At 49.3% G+C, this 25955-nt stretch overlaps 1 protein-coding gene across 2 annotated transcripts in view; it reads right to left on the bottom strand.

The window, feature by feature from the left end:
- COL15A1 (collagen type XV alpha 1 chain) overlaps positions 1-24871 on the bottom strand; it is a 102187-nt gene extending 77316 nt beyond the window's left edge. Inside the window, exons 1-3 of one of the 2 annotated variants that reach the window (XM_060101029.1) lie at positions 24793-24871; positions 24471-24567; positions 24303-24388 (exon numbers count right to left, since the gene is read on the bottom strand). In XM_060101029.1, coding sequence (XP_059957012.1) covers positions 24303-24388; positions 24471-24481 — 97 coding nt within the window. In that variant the 5' untranslated portion in view covers positions 24482-24567; positions 24793-24871. Of the gene's footprint in view, positions 1-24302; positions 24389-24470; positions 24712-24792 lie in introns of those variants that run through there. The other variant, XM_060101028.1, reaches the window with a different exon arrangement.
- Positions 24872-25955: the final 1084 nt, after the last annotated feature.

Here is a 25955-nt window from a genome sequence, read left to right as displayed (position 1 = left end):
CCTCTCTCTCTCTTTCTTTCAGGCCTCTGACCTCAAGTGAGAAAACGATGGTTTTGAAGGGGCCTGGAGGTGGTCAGAGTCCTGGCAAGGTGTGGGCGCTGCAGCTTGGTTGCCCTGCCTAGCAGCTGGAAGGAGCTGGGCCCACCTGGGTGCCCCAGCAGGAAGAAGTCTGCACCCACCAGCACCCTCTCTGGTTTCGAAGCATCCTCTCACCTGTTCCCTCGCCAGGGGGGAGGGAGGCAAGGTGGGGCTCATTCTCTCATTTGGCAGAGGGAATCAAGCCCCAGAGAGGGGAAGTAACTCACCGGAAGCCCCAGTGCGGAAGCCAACCTATTACAGCCCACTGCCTCCTGGGCTTCCCCCTTGGCTCTCCCTCTGTGTTTCCACAGTCCCCGTCCATGCCTCCACCGCTACACCCTCATCTCTGCATTCTGGTGGTTAGTTCCCTTCCTTCCTTGATATGCCTGGACATGGGCTCCTGGGTATGGATCATGCAGACTCATCTCGCAGTCCCTGGCACCAGCACGGAGTCTGGCAAGGGTGACCTATGAACGGATGACAAGAAACAATAACATCTGTGGCTAAGATTCACTGTGGGCTTGCTGCGTGAGAGGCACTATTTGAAGAGCTTTCCACCAATCATTTCATCTTCACCCTTGATTCTTTATGAAGGAGATAATATTATTATCCCCATTTTACAAGATCGAAAACTGAGGCTTGGAAAAGTTCATTACTGCCCCAAGGCCATGAAGATCATAAGCAATTGCAGTCAGGATTCAAATCTGACTAGGTAGTATAATGTGTTATGAAGGTTGCAGTCCTAGCCACACGTCAGAGTCACCCAGGGAGCTTTTAAAAAGGCAGAGGTCTGCCCCTCCTGCCTGGCCCTATGGAATCAGAGTCTTCCAGAGTCTGGCCTGGGTGAGTCTGATGCCCTCTCCTGGTTGGCAGCCACAGGTAAGGGTTAACCTCCTGGGGTTTGGTAGCAGAACGATCTGGGCTTGAGCCCTGGGTCTACCACTAACTGGGGGTGTGACCTTGGGCAAGCCAATTTGCTTCTCTGAGCTGTAAACGAATCTGTACAGCGGGGCAGCAATGAAAGCTGGCTCCCAGAGTCACCATGAGAATGGACAACACGATGGGCCAGGAGCCCTCAGGACCCAGAGACTAGGCCGACTCTGGGCCGGGTACCCTCATGGTCTCTGCAGTTCCCTTCACAGTCACCCTCCAACTGTTAGCCTTTACAGAATTAATAATAGAATCAGATAAGTAGGCCCAGAGACTAGGGAACTGAGGAGCTGAGCCTAGAGAGAGTGGTATGACTCCCTCATTCTGTGACCAGGGCCTGCAACACCCGCCTACACACACACACACACACCCCCCACCCATCGGCTAGGCAGAATTGGCTCCAGTGCAAGAGCCATACACAAGCCCCAGGAAGCAAGTGGTGGGTCTTGCTGTGCTGCTGCGGTGAGGGCCTTCAGACCCCTTCCTCACTGCCTTCCCCAAACCTGGGTTCAGAGCCTCTGCAGGGACCCTGTGCACCAGGTGGTACAGTAAAGGCTAGCAGGTGTGGGCAGGCATGAGGGCCAGGGGCATCTGGGAAGGGTTTTGCAGTAACTTCTCTCAGTTTATGGCCCTTCCTTTTCCATTTGGGGAACAAAGACTCTTTGAGTGTGATGGAGGCCTTGACTCCTGGGGGTGACATCAACTGCGGTGAGTCATCACTCCCAGCAGCAGCTCCGGAGGACTCAGCCCGGGGCTCTGCATGGAAAACTCAGACTCACTGAAGCAGGCCTGGAGGAAAAGGGGCTGCCCCGGGCACGTGAGGGGCACCAGAAAGGAATAGGTGGCAACCTGCTGGAAGTGGGCAATTTCAGGATCTCCTGAATATACCGGGCTCCGCACTGCAAGGGGACACAGAACCAATGCTGGCAGGGCAGCAGGGTCAGGGCAGATGACCAGACAGTCCCCAACTGTTCCCCGGGGCCAGAGATGGCAGGGAGGGGCACGGAGAAGTCCACCAGCAGGAGAGGGGAGGCTAAAGGAGGCCTGCCCCTCAGCTCCCTAACACACGCAGATACAGTCACACATGCACACACACACACCCATCCAGATTCACGCTCGTAAAACCACACTCATACACACACTCTCACCTATTCACAACACTCCCACGAACACTCACACACATCCTGATAAGATATCCATACACACACATTCACACACACACGTATATGCGCACATATCCATACACACACCTTCCCCTACTCTCATCCCATATTAACACACCTGACACCTTCACACACGCACACACGCATCCACACACAAATCATTCGTGGAGACTCTCTCACACATTCACACACCCACACTCATCTACCCTGATCCATACACTCACACCAAAGCAACTCAGACTTAATTTGCTTGATATTTTGGGTTCCAATTACAGCCTCGTTTGAAAAGGACTCTGCAGCTAAAAACGAACCCCCCAACATAAAGCCACCCATCAGAAACCCTTCCACGTTATAGATGTTGAAGTGGGGGCACTGCAAGGGCAGATGTTTGCCTGGGGACCCACAGAGAGTCTGCAGCCCACTCTTTCTTCTCTGGCTTCCTCTTTAAAGGTCTGGAGATCTTTGGCTGCACTTCCTACACACAGGGTTTCAGTTTCTCTAATGTGGGTACATTTTCTGGATTCTGCCCTTATCAGTAAAACCTTCCTCTCAGAATATTAGATTTGGGCCATGTCTTCACACAGCATCAAACCCAATTAACTCATTCTCTTGGAAGCAATGCTAGAAATGGCTAAGCAAGAAGTATGAACCTCAGGTGATATGGGCCCCTGGCAGAGCCTGGCACAGGTAGGTGCCCAATAAATGTTAATTTCATGAATGTATGAGGAAAGTGTAACAATAGCTCGTATGTAGTGAGCCCTTATTATGTCCTGGGCGCCATGTACTTTACCTGACGAGCAGTGGTTCTCAACCCTGGCTACACAGAATTACCGGGGAGATTTTTAAAAAATATTTATGCCAGGGGCCCACCCCCAGAGATGTTGATTCAGTTTGTCCAGGCATGACCTGGACACCAGCCTCCCAGGTGATCCTGATTCACAGCCCCAGAGCTCTCCACAACAACCCCACTCTTACTGTTCCCAGTCGACAGATGAGGGAACAGAGGCACAGAGAAGTTAAATAACTTGCCTGAGGGCACACAGCTATCAGGTCCTAGAACTGGCTATTTTAAGATATGAACCTTGGGCTTCCCTGGTGGCGCAGTGATTGAGAGTCTGCCTGCCGATGCAGGGGACACGGGTTTGTGCCCCGGTCCGGGAAGATCCCACATGCCGCAGAGCGGCTGGGCCCGTGAGCCATGGCCGCTGAGCCTGCGCGTCCGGAGCCTGTGCTCCACAACGGGAGAGGCCACAGCAGTGAGAGGCCCGCGTACCGCAAAAAAAAAAAAAAAAAAAAAAAAGATATGAACCTTAAAGGTCTGAGGCAAGGAGCTGAGTCTCCCTCTGCTCCTCTCATCTCCAGGAATGTCACTTCAACCCAAGGCTGCTCCACTCCAGGGAGCACACCTTGACTGTCCCGGCCCTCGGTGACCTGGGGCCTGTCTGCCTCCCTATTCCCATTGCCCTGCTGCTGACCCCCACTGCTCTATCAACACTCAGCACCTGCCTCTCAGGAAGGAGCTTTGCCACCAGCGAGAGACAGTCTCTCATGGGCTTCATCTTCTGAGCAGATCTGGGAGGGAACTGGACTGCCACTGCTCTCATTTTGGCCAGCCTGACATATGTTCCAAACTAGAGAAGGATCTCCAAGCAGCACGGTATTAGGGAGAAAGATTCAGCCAGGTCTGGCTTCAAATCCCAGTTCAGTATTTAAAAGCTGTGCAACTTTGAACAAGACGCTTCATCTCTCTGAGCCTTGGTGTCTACATCCATAACACAGGAATAATGCCACCTACTTCAGGAAAGACTTTTGAGAATGACTTGAGATAACAGACATAAAATACTAGGCAGAGGGCCTAGCAAAGCATACATTCAACACAGCGGTTGCTGTTACTGCAATTATCGTCAATGATATTAGCCTTCTTTTCTTTCCCCTGAACTGTTGTCTATAATTGCCAGGAAAGATAGGTTTGTGCAATTTTCCCTCTGGGTCTCAGTTTTCTCACCTGCAAAATGGGGTGAAATGACCTCCTTCAGCTTAGTTGCAGTGAAGGTCAAATGTGGTTCTGCATGTGAAAATGCTTTGTTAAGCATAGCCTGCTCAGGTGTAAGGAGCAGCTAACATGGAAAGAGAGCTCCAAACAGGTGTAGGGGCCTGAGAGGGCTGTTTTTCTCAGATTAGTGAAGTTTGAACATGCTGAAATGCTATAATGTGGCCAGTGGAACTTCATAAGCAGAATTTCCTGTCCCAGCCTGGGAATGGCTTGAATAAAATGGGGCTGACCAAGAGGAGCGGGAACCTGGAAATTGGTTTAGCATTCCCACTCCATCCCCTCCTGACCCCAGGGCAGGATGCTACGGTCAGGCTAACTGCAGCTGCTGGAAGAAACAACTAAACGATAATAATAATGGTCCGTGTTCACTGTAGTGGGTTGAATGATGGCCTCTAAAATGATAGGTCCATATCTTAATCCCTGGAGCCTGTGAACGTGACCTTATTTAGAAGAAATGTCTTTTGAAGATATAATTAAGGATCCTGAGATGAAGAGACCATCCTGGATTATACAGGTGGGCCTTAAGTCCAATGACAAGTGTCCTTATAAGACACAGGGGAGATTTGACAGAAGAGAAGGCGACATGATTATGAGGCAGAAATTGGAGTGATGCAGTCATGAATCAAGGAATACTGAAAGCCCCCAGAGCTGGAAGAGGCAAAGAAAGATTCTCCCCTAGAGCCTCCACCAGGATTGCAGCCCTGCCGACACCTTGACATTGGACTTCTGGTCTCCAGAACTTTACCAGTTTGTGGTAATTTGTTAGAGCAGGCAAAAAACTTAATACATTCATTGAACACTTACTGTATGCCAAGTCCTATTATAAGTGTGGTGCCTGGACTGAGTCATTTCATACTCACAATAACCCAGTGAGGAAGGTATTATTACCTGTATTTTATACATGAAGAGATTGAGATGCAGAGGGATGAGGTCATACAGGTAGTAAGTGGCAGAGACAAGATGTGGACCCAGCCTGGGTCCATTCTCTATGGACACAGGGTTAGGCAGGGCCCTAGCTGCGATGGGGCTTTCCTCAGATCACAGCACAGCCACAGCAAACGAGCTGCCTCCCAGACAGGCTGATGGGAGGCCGAGTCCCCTGAGTGACTAGATTCCACTGATTGGCAACAGGGAGAGGCAGCCACGTGGTCCCAGCTGGGGGAAGGAGGTTGGTGATCTGTGGGATGCAGAGAGGCTTGGGAGGTCCAGCCCAGGGGGCCTGGGCATGTCTGCGAGGGTTCTACAGCCGGTAGGAAGCTTGTGGCCTCCAAGGGAGCTGCTCCCCAGAGAAAGCCTGTCCCAAGCCGGAGGAGGCCACGCTTCCAGGAGGGGGAACAATAGCTACTTCCCTTGCCTCCCCACCTTCCCCTTGCCCTTCCCTGAGGGAAGTCCTCTCCAGCCACACTGGGAAGCTGGGCCTCAGGGTTGATTTTTTTCTAAATGCTTGCAAATGGATCACCCCATCTTGCCAAGAAACCCTCCTTTGGTAAGTTTCCCAGGAAGCTCCAATTCCTCACTTCTATGTTATTATCTGTTTATTTGCTTATGTTTCCCACCAGCCTGTGAGCCCTTCAGGGGTCAGGCATCATCCGTTTCATGTTTATATCTCCCAACTTCACCCTCACCCGTCTAGCACAGGGCTTGCCTGAGTTAGGCAAAAAGTGAGCATTGATGGAGGAATGAATGAGCGAATCATGCACACATGAGTGAATGAACGAGCTTAATGGATTCTGGAGAAGAGTGACCGTATGCCTGTCTTACCATATGACATTTATTGTCCTCAATACATACAATCAATACAGTCTTTTTCAGCAATTACAAAGAACTCTAATGAATGCCAGCTGTTTGTCCCAGTGGTCCCACCAGCACCATTTAGCTCAATATGCACTTAACAGCCTAGCTCTCATCTGATCCAACTGTTGAAGTATAATATAATATTAATAGCCAAACAGAGGCCTGATGTTAACTTTTCTGAGGGCTGCGATCTTCCATCCTTCTGGCTGACACTTAAGCAAGAGGGTGCAGAATGACCAGCCTTCTGAAAAATGCCTGCCTTGGCTCTCACCCACCAAACTGAGCTGGGAGTGCCGATCTAAAACACACTGGCCTCTTACACTTCAGAGTGCATTACAGCTGCCTCTCCGGAACAAGGGTCCGGGTAGGGATTGTGGACAACGTACGCTTCCCCTTCTTGTGATATACTATTAGGTTCTTGAGGTTTGGCTGGAGACCTCAGAGAGGCTGCTCGTCGCCTATCTGGGGGCTAGAGCATAAGCTGGGGCCACTGGGCAAGATGGGGTGGGACAGGCCAGCCCTTGAGGTCCTGGGAGAAGAAGGGTAAGATTCCTGCTCCTTCCTGCATCCCCCCCATCCCCCAACCTCCAGCCCCACGTTGTAAGGCATTGGGGTGGGAGGGGCATCGATGGTGGGAGGAGCTTGAAAGTAATTCTGGAGCTTTCTAAGTCTCTAAGTAAGGCATGTCCTTGGGTATTTCTTGAGTTCTTTCGCATGATTGACACCACGTGGTCCATAAAATCTCTTACAGAGTTAGAGGTGCTAACCACATGCAATTCAGTCATAATTTACATTGTGCCAGCCCTGAGAGAAATGCAGCCACAAGGGGAGGATGGATCTCAGAAAGGGAGGCAGGAGTGGACCTCCCTGTCTTTCACCCTATCCTGGTCCCAGTCCAGGGTTCTGGCATTGCCCACAACCAGCATCCAGTGGCCACACTTGTCTGGACTTGGGCCTGGGGTGTACTTTGGAAGATCAAGAAGACTCGGACTCTGGTCCCTGAGTAGCTCTCAGACTAGTAGAGAGGGCAAGACACCAACACACAGAGCCCTGATACAGGTGCCTGAACTGAAGGACAGGGCAATGGAGATGGGCCTGGAAGGCTCTGCACAGGTGAACACGGTAGAGCAAGCAGAGCATAAGCAAACCTATGGAGTTAGGAAACTGAGGGGTAAGTGGGTAGTCCCGGGGGATGGGAGCAATGGGACTCTTAGGTAACCTCCAACATTAGCACAGAAAGGAGAGAATTATGAAGCCAGGTTAGAAGTGTGAAGCCAACATCAGCTCATTTACTCTCAGGACAATTTGATAAGGTGGGAACAATTGCTCTCCCATTTTGCAGATAAACAGACCAAGGCTGAAGGAGATCAAGGCCACAGAGCTGGACTGGTGTGGTTGGGACTCACATATGGGTCATCTGAGGTCCTTCCCAGCTCTTTCTACTCTTAATCACTTTTCCACTCGGGAGACTGGAAACAGATTAGGGAGAGCCTTGAATGTCAAGCCAAGGAGACTAAAATTTATGCAACAGGCAATGGGGTGCCTTGAAAGGTTGACTGAGGAAGGCTGCCGCTGACCATTTTAGGAGGCATCACCACTTCACCTCGAGCTGCTGCCCCGGCAGTCGGGCCCCTTCCTTTCCCTTGCCAAGCAGAGGGTGGAATTGGGCGATTTGGAATGTGGAGCGAAGGCGGTCGTTTGGCAACAGCAGGAGACATATTTTCCTGCAGCCTCTCAGCACTTGTCATGTGATGCCCTGGGCAAAATCAAGCTGCCCTGGGAACGGCCCAGGGCGTCCCAACAGATGAGCTTGTATGAATTCAGCCAGGGCAGGGAAGCAGCTGGCAGAATGAGCTCACAGCTTCAGCAGGAGCTGTGAAATCTTGCCTACACTGAACAGGCTGATAGAGGCCTGGAGACTCGGGGTGACCTTCAGAGCTGGGAAGGACATCAGTCCAGTGTCCCCAAGATGAGAAAACTAAGGCCCAGACTGACGATGTGACTTGCCCAGCATATTGTGTTCCCACAGTTATAGACTATCCAGGCCACTCTCACCCACTGCCCTAAGAAGGTGAGGCACAGGGAAGTGCTTGGTACACAGTAGGCGCCCAATACAGGAATGGATGCATAGTGGGGCCTGTGGTGCTCACGTATAACAACTCAATGCCATGGAGTAGGGGGAAACAAACGACGTAAGAAATTTGTCCTACAGCTGTTATCAAACACACTGCTTCTTTCTACAGATTTTCCTGCTCCACTGTGCAGAGACCTGCTCTCTGCGGGATGCTGGAGCCCCATTTGGCTCTGAAATGGGATTTGAGTTTAAGGGAACAGCCAGAACAGATGGTGACCCTGAAGCCATATTTTGAAACAGGCTGACTCTTGTTTAATCTAGATGAAAGTACAGCTTGATGGCATCCAAATGTTAGCTGGAGGAAGAGCCTGTGCACCTCCAGAGTAATGGCAGAGGGAACCAGACCCTCCAAGGTGCGTACCAGGAGATGCCTCTAATTGGAGGCCTGAAACTGAGGGTGACCTCGGGGGCACCTGAGGAGGATGAGCCTCGAGCCTCGCCCAGCAGATGCAGGGGAAGGACGTGTAATTCTGTGCCAGAGAGACCTGCACGCAAGGCCTCATCCACTTACTAGCCTTGTGCCAGTTCCTTAACTCCTCTGAGCCTTAGTTTCGTTATCTGGACAGAGAGATGACAATACCCAGCTCTCAGGGTGGTGGTACAGGGTAATGTCAGGTGCTGAGCACATCTTATTTATCTGTCCATTTATTCATTCATTAATTTACAAATATTCTCAAGCACCAGCCACCAGGTGCCTGGCACTGCTACTGTGGGAGATTCACGGGTGAACAGGACAGATGTGTCCCCTGCCCTCATGGCGTGTATGCTCTAGCACTGTGTTCCTGGATGGGCAGAAAAACCACCTGAGGGCTTTAGAAGACTGACTCTCGGCTCCATATCAATCAGGACCTCTGGGGGGAAGGCCTAGGCCTCCACATGTTTTAAAAGCTCCCCAGTGACGCTGTTGTACACAGGGTGCGGTTCATGGTTTCGGGGAGAGCTCTCACCCACCAAGGGCTTGTCTTCTCGGGCTCTACTCTGAGTGCCTCACACAGCCTGGGAGGTGGGACCTCCACTACCCCCTGTCCAGATAGGGAACCAACCCTCCTTCTGAGCAATCTGCCCAGGTCGCACAGCTGATAAATGGAAGAATTGGGATTTGAAGTCCAGCTGATGTTCCCAAAGCTCAGCTCTAACCATACGCTGCCAGGCACAGAAGAGACCCTCAGTGTAAGTGAATTCCTGTCCCCCGTCTTTCCTCCCACATCCCTGAGGGTGGGACAGGCGGACAACATGTCTACACTCAAGCAGCAGCAAAACTTGGGAATTTGAGGGTGGTGTGATGCCACCCACCTGGACATCAGAAAACCCAGTTCTAAATCCAGTTCTTCTATATTCTGGCTGTGTGACTCTCATCATGTCCCTTGTTCTCTCTGAGCCTCCATCTTCCCCTCTGTAATTTAGGAGAGCCAGAATAGAGGATCCTGAAAGTCCAACATTTTCTGGGTTCTCAAGGTCCCCGGTGGGTTTTGATGGGAGCAAGGTATTTGGGGGACCCACGGACCCTAAGAAGGGAGCTTAGGAGCCCCAGCTACCCAAGGTGCATGAATGGTGAACTGTGCTTCTCCCACAAGGAGCATGGACCACACAGGGTAGGAGGCTGCCTCCAAAGAGATTCTTAGAAACCTTGAACTTGAGTGGGACTGGCCAGTCTCCCACATGCATATGCATGAACAGCATTTTTCACATTCCACCCAACCTTCCCATGCTCATGCACCCACACACTTATTCCTGGAAAGGTAAATGCAGATTGAGGAGGGAAGTTTCTTACAGCCACCAACACACACACATCTATTCATTCAACTAGCATTTATTCAGCACATGCTGTATGGCACCACTGTTCTAGGTGCTGGGGATCTAGCAGTGACAGACAAGTTCCTTTCCTTGTGGACCTGAAAGTTCTAGTACAAGAGCTATGGTGAACAGTGACCTCCATCTTGTCAACAGCAAAAAAACAAACATGTCAGTAGCCCCGTCCGCACACAAGTGCGTTAGGTAACTATTGATGGAGGAAACGTTTATACAAAAACGGGTTCTTGTACCCGCTACCATAATTCCAAGCCTCCCCCACGAACTGGGGACCTCAAATCTATATATAACATCGTCTCCACTAAAGCATCACCATTAGAGAGAGGGGACCCTATACCTGAGGGCCTGGGTCTGGCCAGAGCCCCCCAGAGCTTGGAAATTTAATTAAAGCCTCCTGCCCTATCTTTAAAAGCACTTAAGTGTTGCACTCCGTAATAATTGTGGGCTGTTTAACATAAAAATATTCTAAATTATTTTCCAGTTGCTACTGGACTCCCTGAGTTATCAACCGCTGAGTAAAATGGATGCAGGAAATAAACAATGTGGCTTTGCACACTGCTGTCACACAGCCAAGGACCACGAGCACACCCAGTTTGAGAAGCAGGTCTCTAAAGGAATGGCCTGGACGGGAGTGGGTAATGAATCACCCATCTCCCACCATCTCTAAAGGAATTGCTTCCCATGTGAAAACATCTAAGAACTTCCCACCCAAGTTATTCCCCTGCAAGACCTCTCTGTTCCGTGGCAAGAGAATTCTGCATGTGCTTGTGGATACACATTCTGAATACAGAGATCCAGAGAGAGAAATCAGAAGAGATAATATAAGATCTGGATGAGCCTCAGAGCTGGTCCAACCCCTTCATTTCACAGACAGGAAGAAGCTTTTCAAAGCCAAGTCTAACTGGAGACTAACTGCAGAGGGCAATTCTTAGAATCCTTTTCTCGTATGACCTTTACAACCTTTCAGCCAGGCAGCTGTGATGGCCTGGGAGGCTCTGGGTGGCCAAGGTAAGACCAGAGACTCTGCTCCAGGCTCTCACTCAGCCCTGCTTCCCTATCATTCTACTGCAAGTCTCTCATACACACTTCTCTTGGGCAACACAGAGGTGGAGACCCTGTGCCCCTCCCTGAAGCCATAAACTCTCGGGTAAGTAGAGGCAAGAGCAGGGCAGGAAAGAGCACCCAGAGGCTCTCAGCCCATGGACCCTGGGCTATGAGCACTGGGCAGGACCCAAGGGGCAGTGGAAGCCCAGATGCTCACCCAGGGCCAGGCTCGGGAAAGCAGCTACTGGACAGAGGTTGGTTCTGCTTTCATGCTGGAGACCCCCCCACTTCAGCCCCGTCCCATCCTGTCTTACCAGGCTCAGAGAATTGACTGCTCAGGCCACACCAGCGGCCGCTTCCATCCTATCCTCATCCTGTTGCCTCTATCTGGAACATTCCACTCCTCTTTTAACCCACCAGCCCCACCCCCTTTCCTGGCTAAATCTATTCACACCTCAGATCTCATCTTAAATGTCACAACTTGGGGAGACTTTCCTGACACCACAGTATTAGAGTGGCCAGCCATGTGCTTTCATAGCTCCCTGTACTTTTTTTTTTTTTTTTTTTTTTGTGCTGTACGTGGGCCTCTCACTGTTGTGGCCTCTCCCGTTGCGGAGCACAGGCTCCGGACGCGCATCAGCGGCCATGGCTCACGGGCCCAGCTGCTCCGAGGCATGTGGGATCTTCTCGTACCGGGGCACGAACCCGTGCCCCCTGCATTGGCAGGCGGACTCTCAACCACTGCGCCACCAAGGAAGCCCCTCTCCCTGCACTTCTTCATAACACTTTTTACTGTTTATAGACATTTAGGGTTTTTTTCTACAACCCTTTATTTAGTGTCTATGTCCCCCATTAGATTCTAGGCTCCATGAGGAAGGGAACCACGCTTATCTTGTTCATCATTTTATAGCCAGCATGTACCACACTGACTTGCACACAGTAAGCAGTTAATAAATATTTATTAAATAAAAGTGAGTGAACAAATGAGTGAATGAAAAACCTACCAGGCTATGACAGGCAGGATGACCATTTATACCTAGAAATTTTGGCATTAATTCTATCCAACTCACCCACCCATACTTGCAAAGTCCTTGCTTATCTCCCTGCACTGGAAGGTCAATGATTCTGAACCCTGAAAATGAATGGCACTGCCCCGGCTCTCCCCATCCTTAGGTAGATGGGCTTGCAAGCGACTCTGATGGAAGAAACCAGGTACAAGCAATGCTGAGGGAGGCCATAGGAGGGTTTAGGAACCATGTCAGTTAGCACTGAGGTTGAACCTCGTCACCATGGCCATTACCCTTCATTGAGGGATCATGGTGTGCCAGGCACTGTGCTAAGAGCTTTGTAAACATGACTCCATGTACTCATCCAAAGAACTCTGAGATAAGTACTATTATCATCTCCACTCTACAGATAAGGAAACTGAGGCTAGAAGAGGACTAGTAAATTGTCCAAGGTCACCAGCTAGTACGTGCAAAGCCTAGAACCAAACCAGCCCTGCCTGACCCCTAGCTCCAGCACTTGACCACCATGCTACAAGGTGTGCCCCTCACTTCTGTTTCACTCCCATCAGCCAGGGGCCGGGGTAAGGTGTAGATTCTGATGCAGCAGGTCTGGGGCTGGACCGGGGAACGCTGCATTTCTAACAAGCTCCCCAGTGGTGCTGATGTTGCTGGCACAGGGACCATACGTTGAATACCAAGTCTATAAAGGAGAAAGAGGATTTCAACAGGGCAGGGAGAGTATTCCAGACTGTGGGGCAGCGCTAGCAAAGGTAGGAGGAGGGAACATACTTGTAAATTCAGAGACAAGTGGAATTCAGCGTGGTTGGAAGCCAGGGCACCGTAGCTGGAGCCAGGGCACCGGGAGCGCTGGGAGGGGAGAAGATGCCTTGAGCTCCAGCCGGAGGACACTGGAATTTAAGGTGCTGTAAGGGAAAGCAGGGAAGGGTTTTAAGGGCATGTGACATAATGGGACCTGCTACTCGGGTTGCTGTGAGAAGATGCAACAGAGGACAGAGAGATGGGAGGACCTATTGGCCAGGACAGGGAGCTGCTGTGACAGTCCCTTAGTGAGCACGACACAGGCCTGAACCCAGTGGGGCAAAGGGATGAAAGGAAGAGATTGGATGCAACAGACCTTGCAGGAGCAGAATCAGTTTCTTCGAAACAATGCTACAACACTCTTTCCAGGCGCTAAAAATTTCTCAACCAATCCATGCACTGCAGCGACAGTGCGGAGATGACAAAGCTGATGGCAGATATAAATTTAGGTGCACACAATTCCAATAAAGTCTCAAACAAAACAATTCTTAGAAACGGGGCCCACCAACCAGTTCTTCCAATCGGCCGTACAGTCTCCGTGGTGACCCAACCTTTTCCTTTCTTTGCAGATTAAGTCTCTGAGTCCAAGATCAGAAGTGACTTGGTCAAGCTTCCCGTGGAGGGTCCAGACCCCAGGAATCCTACCACTAGCTTAGTGCTGTGCACCTGAGAGCACTTCCTTCAGCAGAGAAAATGAGGACATTCAGCCGTAGTCTGATAGCAGCCCACACTTGCAAATATTAAACAAGAAAAACCATTCCACTTCTTCAACTGGAAGCTCATATTCTAATAAAAGGGGAGGAGGAGACGCTGAAATGAAGCCATCTACTCTAGACAGTTAAGCCTGAAATAAAATTAGAAAATGTGTCACGTGGAAAAACTCTGCAGTGAGAAATGCTTTCTTTTTTCCCTCCCTTTTTCTTTCTGTGGGAGAGTGAGCAATTTGGCATTTTAACTAGACAGGGAAGGAGAGCAGCTGTGGTCTCCACTTTGTACCAAATACACAGAGCCACTGAGCATAGTTCTGTATCCTGACCCATGGAACAGGACGTCAGTGAAGGATGGGAACTGGACTGAGCGCTGCTGAGTTGAATCACCTCCCCCAACCGCCGCAAAGTTTGGGTGAAGTGAATTCAGATATCCTAGAATGTTCCCGCTAACAGTGCTTTTAGGATTCACCTGGTCCAACCCCTTCATTTCCCAGATAAGGAAACTGAGGCCCAAAGACAGCCAGTGATTTGCCCAAGACAGAAGAACAGGGGAACAGCAAAGTAGAGCCTCTCCAGGGCCTCCAGGGTACTGGGGCCCCACCATGGCTGGTGGTGACCTGAATGAATATAGCAGGCTTCCACTGGGTTATTCGTTTCACAAGCATTGACTGAGTACCTGCCAGAGCCAGACATGGGGTTAGGTGCTGGGGGTGCAGGGAGAATAATCTTAGCTTGGACTCGCAGGGTGCCCCACCCCTGACATTCCAGCCACCCTGGCTGTGAGCTCTGAGATCAGGCTAAGAGGAAGGATATTCTTGGAGATGAGGCCAAAACAGCACACTGGTAGGACTTCAGAGGGTCTCAAATGCCATGCTAAGGAGTGTTAAAATCATTTCCTATGGCTGCGTAATAAATTATTGCAAATTAAGTACTTAAAGCAACACAAATGTATTACCTTACTGTTCTGTAGGTCAGAAGTCCAACACAGATCTTGGATAAAAATTAAGCAGATCATGCTCCTTTCTGGAAGCTTTGAGGAAAAATTCTTTTTTTTTTTTTCTTTTTCTTTTTCCAGGTTCTAGAGGCTGCATGTATTCCTTGGCTGTGGCCCCTTCCTCCATCATTAACACCAGCAAAGACTGGTCGAGTCCTTCTCACTTCACCTCTCTCTTCCACTTTGAAGGACGCTTGTGATTACACTGAGCCCACCTGGGTAACCCAGGAGCCACTCCCTTTTTGAAGGTTAGATGATTATCAATACTAATTCCATCTGCAACCCTAATTCCCCTTTGTCTGGTAACTTAACATATTCACAAACTCTGGGGATTAGGATGTGGACACAGTTGGAGGGCCAGTACTCTGCCTACCACAGTTGGTTAGCATAGGAAGATGACAAAAGGTTCTAAGGCAGGGGGTGACATAATAAGAGCTGGTTTTACACTGCTGCTCAAACTTTAATGTGCATGTGAATCACCAGAGAGCTTGTTAACAGGCAGATTCTGATAAATTGGGTCTGTGAGTGGGACTGGAGATTCTGCAGTTCTAATAAGTTCCCAGGTGATACTGATATTGCTGGTTGGTGGACCACACCTGAGTGGCAAGCAGCTAGAAGACTCCTGTGGCTGCAATATAGGGGGTGGGTGGAGAGAATGGAGGCCAGGAGACAGACCTGTTTTCTGAAAACAAAGACAGAACAAGCCAGGCACTAAGACTGTGCAGCTGGAAGGGGAGAAGCGGCTGGCTCACCTAACTTCAGATGGTTCTTTGTGTGACGCTGTTGAAACTGCATGAATTTAGGTGTAGTTTGTCATCAGCTTTTGGACTCTCTGTTCTACAGGATGCAATGGTTATAACTTTCCAGCAATGGAAAGGCATACCTTCACTTTTCTTTCATGAAATGTGTTCCATCCCTGACGTATCTGTTACACCCAGCCCCTGCTCCCACCTGCTTTGGCCCCTCCACCATTAGCACCATCGTCATCATCATCACCAATCATCACAGTGAATGGCTGGGGGTGGTCTTCCAGCAGAGCTGGAGGCTCACACAGACTCTGCTATGGTCCAGGGTTCCTAATGCTAGGTTTTCACTAAGATCTCCACAGTCCCAGGCTTTGAATATTCATTCCTGAATGTATTCAAACACTCATTGTGTCCATTTGGTGCCACATCAGATGCTGAGGAAACATGGATAAATAACCTAGGGTTTCTGCCCTCAAGGAACTCACAGAGATGTGGGAGCAGGAAGGAAAGAGGTACAGAACTGGTCAACAATTACAGGCCCCATGCTTCCCTTATAACTCCTCATAGTAGGAATTATTGTCCCAATTTACAGATAAGGAAAACATGGATAAGAGAAGTCACTGGCCCCGGGTCACTCAACAGAGCTGAGATCTGAACCCAGGACGTGGGTTCTGGGGTCCAGTGGCAGCTCTGCCTTCCACCTGTGTTGCGACCACGGACAGGACCTTCCCTTTCTGGGACTCAGGATTGTCACTTTTGAAAGGAAGCCACTGGACTGCATTGCTTGTTCTCAACCCTGGCTGCACTTTAGAATCACACCAAGAGTTTTTGAAACCTGCCCAAGACTGGACCCCAGGCATATTAAGAATCCTGGACGCGGAGAGGACTGGGCTTCAGATTCCTCTTGAATCCCCGAGGTGATTCTAAGGTGCAGCCAGGGTTGAGAACCACCAAGGTCCTTGTGACCTGAGCTCTTGCGTTCTAATTTCCTGAAAAAGCCTATTCTCCTCTAGCCCTACCACAAGGCTCGTGCCAATGGATGAATGAATGGTAGGGGCGAGGGAGGAATCCCCAACTGCATTTAACTAAGGGCAATTTGGAGCAGTAATGCTGGCACTGTCCCTTGCGCTGTTGTCATTTTCTCCTTTCAGTTAGAAAACTAGCAACAGTGGACAAAGGTGCGGTACGTTAGGTAGGTATTCTCTTATGCTGTTGCAGGGAGTATAAATTACTATGCCTTTCCAAAAAAAATGCAATGAAAGCCTTAAAAAAAAAAAAAGGGCAAGCACTAGACCCAACAGTTTCTTTTAGGAATTTGTGCTAGGAAATAGTCACAGGAATGGTCAAGTACAGAGCTACAAGAATAGGGTCATCACAATAGTGTTTATGGATGTAAACAATTGGAAACAGCCTAAAGGCCTAAAAGAGGCCTAGTTTAATTATGGGACATCCACATAATGAAATACTAGTTCGATTACAAAGGATTTAGGGAAGAATATTCAATGTTCCAGAGGAAGTATCTAGATAATTGTTAAGGAAAAAAATGCCAAGCAACAAAATACAGTGTACAGAATGATCTATTCGCATTATAACATATGTGCATATTTAGGCACAGAAGATAAACTTGAAAAACAGTCCACCAAATGTTAGCAGGATTTATCTCTGAGTCATGTGAAAATATGCGACTTTTTTAAACTCCTTTTTTTTTCAACCTAGATTTTTACAATGACTATTATTTTTATTATCAAAATATTTTAATGTTATTGAAAAATATAAATCTCTTCTTTCAAAGCTTGCTTACCTCCCTCCGCCTCCTCCACCTTCTGGTGGAAATGGACATCCCTACTTTAGTGTTGAAGAGGCTTGCTTGCACCCTCATTAGGACACTTAGGACAAGGTCCACAGCATTCAAGCCAGCTGCTGCACACTGGTCCCTACTACTAGATTGTGAGTCCTTCCAGGATGGGCACTGGGTCCAGTGGGGCTCTTTAGTCACTCTGCCACCTATCCCAGTGGGCCTCAGAGAGGGCAGGCAGCCAGGAGATATGGGAGGAAGACAGAAATCTATAGTAGTAGCCAAAACACAGAACAGGGCAGACAGTTTTGAGGACTTTAGCAGACGTTTGCTTTGGGAGGAGACTAGTTGCAAAGACCTCTTGGTGGTGGAGGGGGCTTTTAATCTGGGCCTCATTTGAGTCCCTCAGTGATAGGAGGGGTGACTCCCAGACAGACCTAAGGCAGGGCTGCTCTCTGCAAGCCAGACTCTAGCCAAGCTCCCCAAACCAAAAAAGGGGCTGCCCTAACACCTGAAGTCAAGGGTCCTGCTCACTTAAGAGAGATATGAGGGCCCTCAGAACTGTCTTCTGCCCTGTCCAGTTCTTTAAGTCATCCATGGCATGCAACAAGTGTGAAATGAATTGGACTGGATAAAGTTGGGTTGGGATGGATTACACTGGATTAGGTTGGGTTGGGTTGGGTTGGGTTGAGTTGATTCTGATTGGAGATAAGGGGTGGGTTGCACTCAATAGGTGAGCTAGGCCTCATTCTTGCCTCATTAGATCTTGCCCAGGAAGAGGTCTGGGGTTTCTCCAGGTTCTGCTCTAACCCTAGACTTTTTTCTCTTGAATTGGGGTAGTGGAGGAAGGTGGTCAGTCAGCAAACTGGGCCTCTCCAACACCTCTGACCCACCTCAGCTCCCTGGGCTCTGTGTCGACAGCAATAGCTCAGGCCCCACAGCCGCTCCTCCGACTTTGAAGCCTTAGTTGCTCATCTGTTCTCCTTACTGCATATTAATGTCTTAAATTGAATCTTATTGTTAAGATTGCCTTGCTTTTTATAACCCTCACCTGCCCACCACCACTATGACACTCTCAGTATCCAATCATATCATGAGAAAATTATGTGATAAATCAGTCTATGCTAAGGAATTCATAGCTTAATGGAGGAAGCAGGGGTAACTTCCCTTACCAGATTTTAAAACACGTCACAAAGCAATAATTATCAAGACCATGTGGGATTTTTAAAAAACAACACATACGCACAAGAAAGCAACCAATAGTATGTATAAAGATTCCACAAAAAAATTTTATTATTGAAAGAATAATTTTATATGATAACCAGAAGCAATACTAGGATGGAGGAATAGTTTACATTTTAATTAGTATTTCAGGGAGTCCTAGGTACCACTTTGGAAGAGAACTGACCTCAGAATACACTCTATGTAATCTATTTAATCAATGGTTCATTTTAAATGGATCAAGTTGTAGACACTCAAAGAAAACTCGAAAATAAGCTCATATATTTAGCTAGCACAAAAAGATAAACATGCAGCTTTTGACAAAATAGAGGCTTTCAGGAATAAGATGAGTGGGATAAGCTAGAAAATAAATTGTTTACACAAATAGATGTAATGAAAAAAAAAGATAAAGAGCAAAGTAACATTAGTGTAAATTCCAGCCTAACCAGTTATTAAAGTCATTAAAGAAAAGAAAACTAAAAGCCCAATAACGTGCCCTGATTACTCAGCCATGGCCACTCCACAGCTGGCAGAGCCATGGAAGACTCAGGATGACTTAGACACTGCAGAGGACATGATAAATCGGTACATTCTCTCTAGACCACAGTCTGGACCTGCCCATTCATTCCCTCTTTGATTCATTGAAAGAGAGTGTCCACTCTGTGCCAGGCCCTCTAGGTTCTGGGGTTCAGAGTCGGGCAAGGCCCAGTCCCCACCTCACAGAACTTCCTGTGTAGCGGTGGGGGCAGACAAGTAATGAATGATCATGGTCCAGTCTGGGAAGCCCTGTGACTGAGAGATGGTGATATACAGTGTTAGCCCAGAGGAGAGACACTCAACATGCCTGGTAGAATAGAAGGATTTCCCAGAGAGGAATCTTAAAGGATGAATGAGGGGGTGCCAGGTGAAAAAGGGGAAAGGCATTCTCAAGAAGGGACTGGCCCACGCAAAGACACAGAGGTGGGACGGTGAATATCTCATCCAGAAACCTGCCAGCGAGCAGCTGGTGTGAGCCCAAGTCAAGAGGGACATCGTGTGAGTAGAGAACAGGAGGTAGGCAGAGGCCAGACCACAAGGGGTACTTGGGGGCAAGGAGCATGACTCCATCCTAGGTACGTGGAGAACCCAGAGAGAGCAATTAAACTAAGGAGTGGCATGATTCAATTTGTATCTCAGAAAGATCCATCTAAATAGATAATAAGAACTATCCAACTAGTTCTGTTATTTGATGGGCAAATCTGTTTGAGGGGATCTAGTCAAAGGAAATAATCCCAAAAGAAAACAAAGGCCATTTGTCTGAAGATGTTCTCAGCAGCACTATTTATCATAATGACAAAATGGCCAAGCTCCACGTGGCCAATTCTGGATGAATGAGTGATGATTCACACCCTCAAGGTGCTCTCATAGGAAGGAGAGAGAAATAAACATACTGTCAGTACAGGGGGGACAGTGGCTGGTGCCTGGAGAGACAGGTGAAGGGCTGTGGCGGTTTAGTGATGAGAAAGCTTAGCTGGGGAGATCCAGGGAAGGCACCCTGGAAGAGGTGCCATTTAAGCTGGGAGGTAGAATTAGGCCCTAAAGAGAAACAAGGCAAGGGAGTGTATTTTAGACAAGGAGATTCATCACACCTTGTGCAAAGTCAAGGAGACTGCAAAATCCCAAATATACATGGGGAGCTGTGTGTGGTTCAGTGTGCCAGGGGTTTTCAGCCTTAACTCTGCTGTAAAACATATAATGGCAGGACATTATGCCACCAAAGGCATTCCTAACTTTAGAGAAAACCAGAAATTTAGCCAGTAATTAAAACACTACAATCATTCATATTCATCACAACTTCTAATGGTATGTGAGCAACATGAGCTCATTACAGGCTGGGGCACAGTTAAGGTGGGAGGCCAGTGATGTAAAATCTTAGGTGTGACTCTTTTTTTTTTTTTTTTTTTTCCAGTATGCGGGCCTCTCACTGTTGTGGCCTCTCCTGTTGCAGAGCACAGGCTCTGGACGCGCAGGCTCAGCGGCCATGGCTCACGGACCCAGCCGCTCCGCGGCATGTGGGATCTTCCCGGACCGGGGCACGAACCCATGTCCCCTGCATCGGCAGACGGACTCTCAACCACTGCGCCACCAGGGAAGCCCTTAGGTGTGACTCTTACCCCCTTCTCTCTCACTCAGGAAAGCACATCAGCTGGCCACCAGCAAGAATGAGATGATTAGAGGGTAAACCTGAAGGTGCCCTGACTGGTATTCAGAGTTTCCCCCAAATGGCCAAGAAGCACATGAAGAGATGCTCAACATCATTGGTCATTCAGGAAATACAAATCAAAACCACAGTGAGATACCACTTCATACCCACTAAGATGGCTGTAATCTGAAAAGTAGAAAATAACAAGTGTTGCCAAGGACATGAAAAAATTGGAACGCTTGTACACTGCTGGTGGGAATGTGAAATGGTTCAGCCACTGTGGAGAATAGTTTAGGAGTTCCCCACAATTTAAGCATGGAATTATGATATAATCCCACAATTCCACTGCTAGGTATACAACTGAAATAATTGAAAACAAGTACTCAAATCCATGTACCCAAATGTCATAAAAGCACTAATCATAATAGCCCAAAGGAGGAAACAGCCTAAAAGTCTCCATCAATGGAAGAATGGATAAACAAATTGCGGTAAACAATGGACTATTATTTGGCCATAAAAAAGTGAAGTCCTAATACATGCTCCAACATGGATGAACCTCAAAAACATTATGCTAAGTGAAAGAAATCAGATGCAAAAGGTCATATATTGTATGATTCCATTTATATGAAATATCCAAGACAGGCAAATCCATAGAGACAGAAAGCAGTTTCGTGGTTGCCACGGGCTGGTGGAGTGGGGATGGGGGGAATGGGGAGGGACTGCTTGATGGGAATGAGGTTTTCTTTGGAGTGATGAAAAGGTTTTGGAACTAGAGATGATGGCTGCACAACATTGAAAATGTACTAAATGCCACTGAATTGTCATTATGAAAATGGCTAGTTTTATGTTACATGAATTTCACCTCGATTTAAAAAAGTAAATCAAGATATCCAAATGTCCAATACATATACGAAAAGGTAATCGACTTAATAATCAGGAAAACATACATTAAGACAACAGTAAGATTCTAACGTGCACCCATTAGAACTGCTAGAGTTAAGCCCACTGACAACACCAAGTGCTGGTGAGGAGGCAAAGAAACAGAGGCTCTCCTACCAGCTTGACGGCCGTGAGCCCTGGCACAACCATAGTGGAAGCCGTGCTGCTATTGTTCATTTTGGAGGACCTGCCTACCCTGTCAGCCAGCACCGCACTTCCACGTGTACAACCAACGGAAATGTGTGCACATGTGCACAAAGAGACGTGGACAAACAGCATGTCAGAGACACGCTACAATATTAGCCCCAAATGTCATTGGGAAAAAATGGATAAATAATGGACAGTAAATTAATACAGTGGGATACTGTACAGAAAGCAAGATGAATTAACTACAGTGAAATGCAACAGCATAAATGAATCTCAAAACTTAATATTCAGGGAAAGAAGCCAGACACCAAAGGAGACACCCCACATGTATAAAGCTCAAAAAAAAAAGAAAAACTGAACTTCAGAATTTGGGGATCCATGCTTAGGTACTAACGTTATTTTCTAAAAGGAAGGAAGGAATCACCATAAAAGTCAAGGGGATGGTTACCTCTGAGGGGAGGGAGGGAATAATCACAGCCAAGGGGCACAGGAGAGCTTCTGGGGGCTATTCCATTTCTTGACCCACTTACATGAAAGTTTGCTTTGTGAGAAATCATGGGACTGTATTTTTGTGCGCACTTTTCTGAACAGATGTTATATTTCACAATAAAACAATGAACAATGAACACTGTAACTTTACCAGCTCAGCCCTCACCCACTAGGGGCACAAGGATTGATGCGAGGGACAAGGGGCCAACTGACAAGGGTGTCTTTAAACAGGGTGAGCCAGAAAACCCTCAGGAGCTGAGAAGCCTGGGGTCTCTGGACCACGTTTCCTCATCTGAAGCACAGTCCCAGTACCCAGCTCCTGGAGTGATTGTGATGATTGGGTGAATGAAGGATGAACATATCACACATATGAAGTGGTTTACAAGTGTCAGCCTTATTAAACTTCATGCCAGATTTAGTTTGCAGGAGGATATTTCAGGTCTAGGAAGATTCTCCCCTCGAGGGACACTGAATATCCATCAATCACCCATCAGTAATGGGTATTCCTAACTTTAGAGAAAACCAAAAATCTATCCAGTAATTAGAACACTACAATCATTCATTCTTCTCCTGAGGGTTTCCTGGCACTCCCTTTTTACATTAAGGATAGGCACAGGACTTCCTCTGTGTTAGAAAAACAGCCCTGACCTGGCATCCAGAGAGCCAGCCTGCAAACGCAGGAGGAGAAAGAAACACCAAATTTTCTTTCCCCAGACCTTCTTCATTTTGGGGGTGGGGTTGCAGCAGAGTTCACAAAGACCACAGAACCTGAAGCTGCCCTCTGCCGCTGAGTTGGCAGTACCTTATATTACATGCAAAACTGCAATGTTCCGACACGGGCCATGGTGCTGAGAAGCCAAAACTGTGCTCCAGCTGCCCTTTGGTCTGCAAGAAATGCCAGGCTGGATGCTCTGGCAGGAAAAGTTGTCATTGGGTTTGAGTCTTGCTCCCAAGGAGGCAAGGATCTGGGCTGTCCCAGGCTTCCTTCAGCACACAAAGAGTTAACCATGGCCACCCAACAGTCCTCAGTTTCCTTCACAGAGACAGAGGTTGTGTCCATTCCCCCCACCCCACCCCAGACCCTGTCTCACAGCACACTTATTCTATGGAGACTGTGTACTAATCTCCTCAATCCAAAAGCAGTCCGAGGCTACTATTTGGAGAGTGGTAGCTCTCCTGCAAAACTGCATGGAGAAAGGGCTGAGCAGGGAAGGACCAGAGTCTAGAGACCTTGGCGCCCAAGCCCTGCCTTTTGCACAGGCCAGTTCCTAAGCCTCTCTCACCCTGAGTGTCCTCTTCTGTAAAAATGCCTGCATTGCTTTCCAACACAGCTATTGCAAGGATCAACCTGTAGTTTCGATCACTTATTTTGTACCCAGTATGTGCCATGGTGTGGAAAGCATATTATTTCTAATATCTCTTTTAATCTTCACAGCATTCCTAGGAGGAAAGGTCATCTAAGTATTCCCCTTTTTCAGATGGGGAAACTGAGGCAAAGAGTGGTGAAATTCATTGTATAATGGCACCTAACACAGCCACAATTCAAGCCCAGGAAGCCTGAACACACTTTAACTCAAAACTGTTTTAACTCAGACTCCACTAGTCATACAACCGCCTCTGGGTCCTGGTGGGGAAAGTGAGGCCTGGGAACAGAAGGTACCAGATCCCCTGGTCCCCAGTCCATAGCTCTTCCCATCACACATGGAGCTACTGCCCACGATGGATGGGACTCTCCAGGTAACTCAGGGCTAAGTTAGGCATCAGGGCAATTCAGTACCGTTATTTCTTGCGCGGCAAAGCGCCAGGTGTCTCAGCTGGCGGTCGTGCTTCCGCACCTGTGTACAGAGAGGGCACCAGCTCTGCCCTTACAATGAACCAGCCAGCACGCGCGACCTGAGCGCGGGCCCTGGGTGAGCTGGAGCTAACTGTCCCCGCGGAGCCGCTGGCGCTGTCACTGGGTTTCCAAAGTCCCCCTCTGCCCAAGATTGGAAGGGCCGCGCCTAGCTGAGACACCTCGGGTGCCCGGACAGCGCTCCACCCGCTCCGGCCGCTCAGAGACTCCCATTCGCCCCTCGACCCCCCGGCAGAGCCCGGGGAAGCCGTGGCAGAACCACCCGTGCGCACCGAGAGGCGAGGACTCCCTTTTATGTCCAGGAATGAGGCGCGGACCGCAGCCGCGCCCGCAGCCAAAACCAACTTCCCCCGGGCGCGGAGGTAGCCGGTGCCACTCTCGGGCCGGGCCGCTTACCTGTCGCGGAGCGGGTCCGGGTGACAGCGGGGAGAAGCGCGGAGATGGAAAGCAGCCACAGCAGGCGCCAACACTGCGTGTCCCTCCTGCGAGAAGTGGCGGAGGGAGAGAAGGTGAGGCGGCCGGGAGGGGCCGGGGGGAGCCGGGGCGCGGGGCAGCGAGTCCTACCTTTGCGCCATCCCGCAGTTCCGCGAGCCCCTGAGGGAACCGGGCCGCCGAGCTCCACGGACGGCGACGGGCTCTGCGCGCTGGCCGCTCGCCCTTCCTGCCGGGAACAAAGGCGGCGCTGGGCAGGGGCAGCGGCAGCGGCAGCGGCAGCGGCGGGCAGGATCCGGCCCGCGCCCTGAGTCACCCGCGCTCTGAAACCCGACTCTGCCGCGCCCTGCGGTCCCCCGTGCGCCGCGTCGTGCCCCACCTCAGGCAGTGCCGCAGCGGCGCACTCACGTCCCGTGGCTCCTGGCTGCGCTGACCGCCTCCCCACGCCCCTTACCCCCTCGACAGATGCGCGCCCCCCAGCCGTGGCTTTCCACCCGGGCGGCCTTGTGTAACCGAGAAAAGCCCCGCGCCCGCGCTCTTGTGGGTCAGCGGGCAGCTCCCTCCGGCCCTCACGTCTGTCCCTGTCCGGGCTGCCCCGAAGACAAAGCACTCTCTTTACGGGCCAATGAAATCCTCTCACCAGCCCAGGAAGGCTGGAATCGCTCTGATTTCCCTAAATGACAACGAAGAAACTGAGGCTCAGAGAGACGCAGTGAATGTCCCAAGTTCACACAGCTGGACTGGGCTCCTGATTGCTGTGCCCCGCCCTGCGCGCCTGACACACAACCCCCTTGGATGCCCAGGAGTGGCCCCCTTGGGGCGGTATAAGTGATTCATGTAAATAAACGCAGCAAAGAGAACCCTAATAAAAATTTTAAATTTATCTACTATTGCAAGGTTTTCCTCTTTATACCTTGCCGGCACCACCATCCTCCACCACCAGAATGTAAGCTCCAGAAGGGCAAGAATTTATATTTGTTTTGTTCTCTGTCTAAAATAGTACCTGGCAGTAGGAGATGCCAATAAACAGGGAACGAAAGAAGGAACACAATTCTTAGGTGAGATACCGCTCCAGGCACTGTGATGACTGGGGACAGATGAACCAGTCTCAGCCTCCAGAAGCACACATGGGTAGTGTGCATGGTTGGGGTGGGGGGGAGCAGAGGGCAGACTATTCCACCTCTATTCCACCTTAGCACAGGGCCTGGCACTGGCTAAACCCTCAAATGGTGGCTTTTTATTATTATGGTTACCACCAGGCCCAGTGGTGTAAGATATCTGGGGGAGACGAGGCACCACTGAGATCAGCTGAGACCTGGAGAGTTCTGAAGCCAGGCAGGCCCAGGGGCCTCTCTTCCTGGTGCACCAAGTAGCCACAGTGGGCTGTGGCTCTGTGGTCAGTTCCTGGTTTTCCTTTCTAGATGGCAAGTCACCACCTGCCAAGTGAAAAGGTAATCTGAGTTAGCCCTGCAGAGATGGGATGGGGATGGACATCGTAGCTAACATTTATTGAGTGCTGATTGTGTCCTGGCCCTGTGCTAAATGCTTTACTCATAACAATCAATCCCTGCAACAGCCCTGGATAGGTCATACTTCAATGATGCTTATTTCATAGAT

The sequence above is a fragment of the Mesoplodon densirostris genome, chromosome 6 (genome assembly GCF_025265405.1).
Source record: "Mesoplodon densirostris isolate mMesDen1 chromosome 6, mMesDen1 primary haplotype, whole genome shotgun sequence".
NCBI lineage: Eukaryota > Metazoa > Chordata > Mammalia > Artiodactyla > Ziphiidae > Mesoplodon > Mesoplodon densirostris.
The sequence above is the reverse complement of the archived record's forward strand: the minus strand, read 5'-3'. Positions and strand labels throughout refer to the sequence as shown.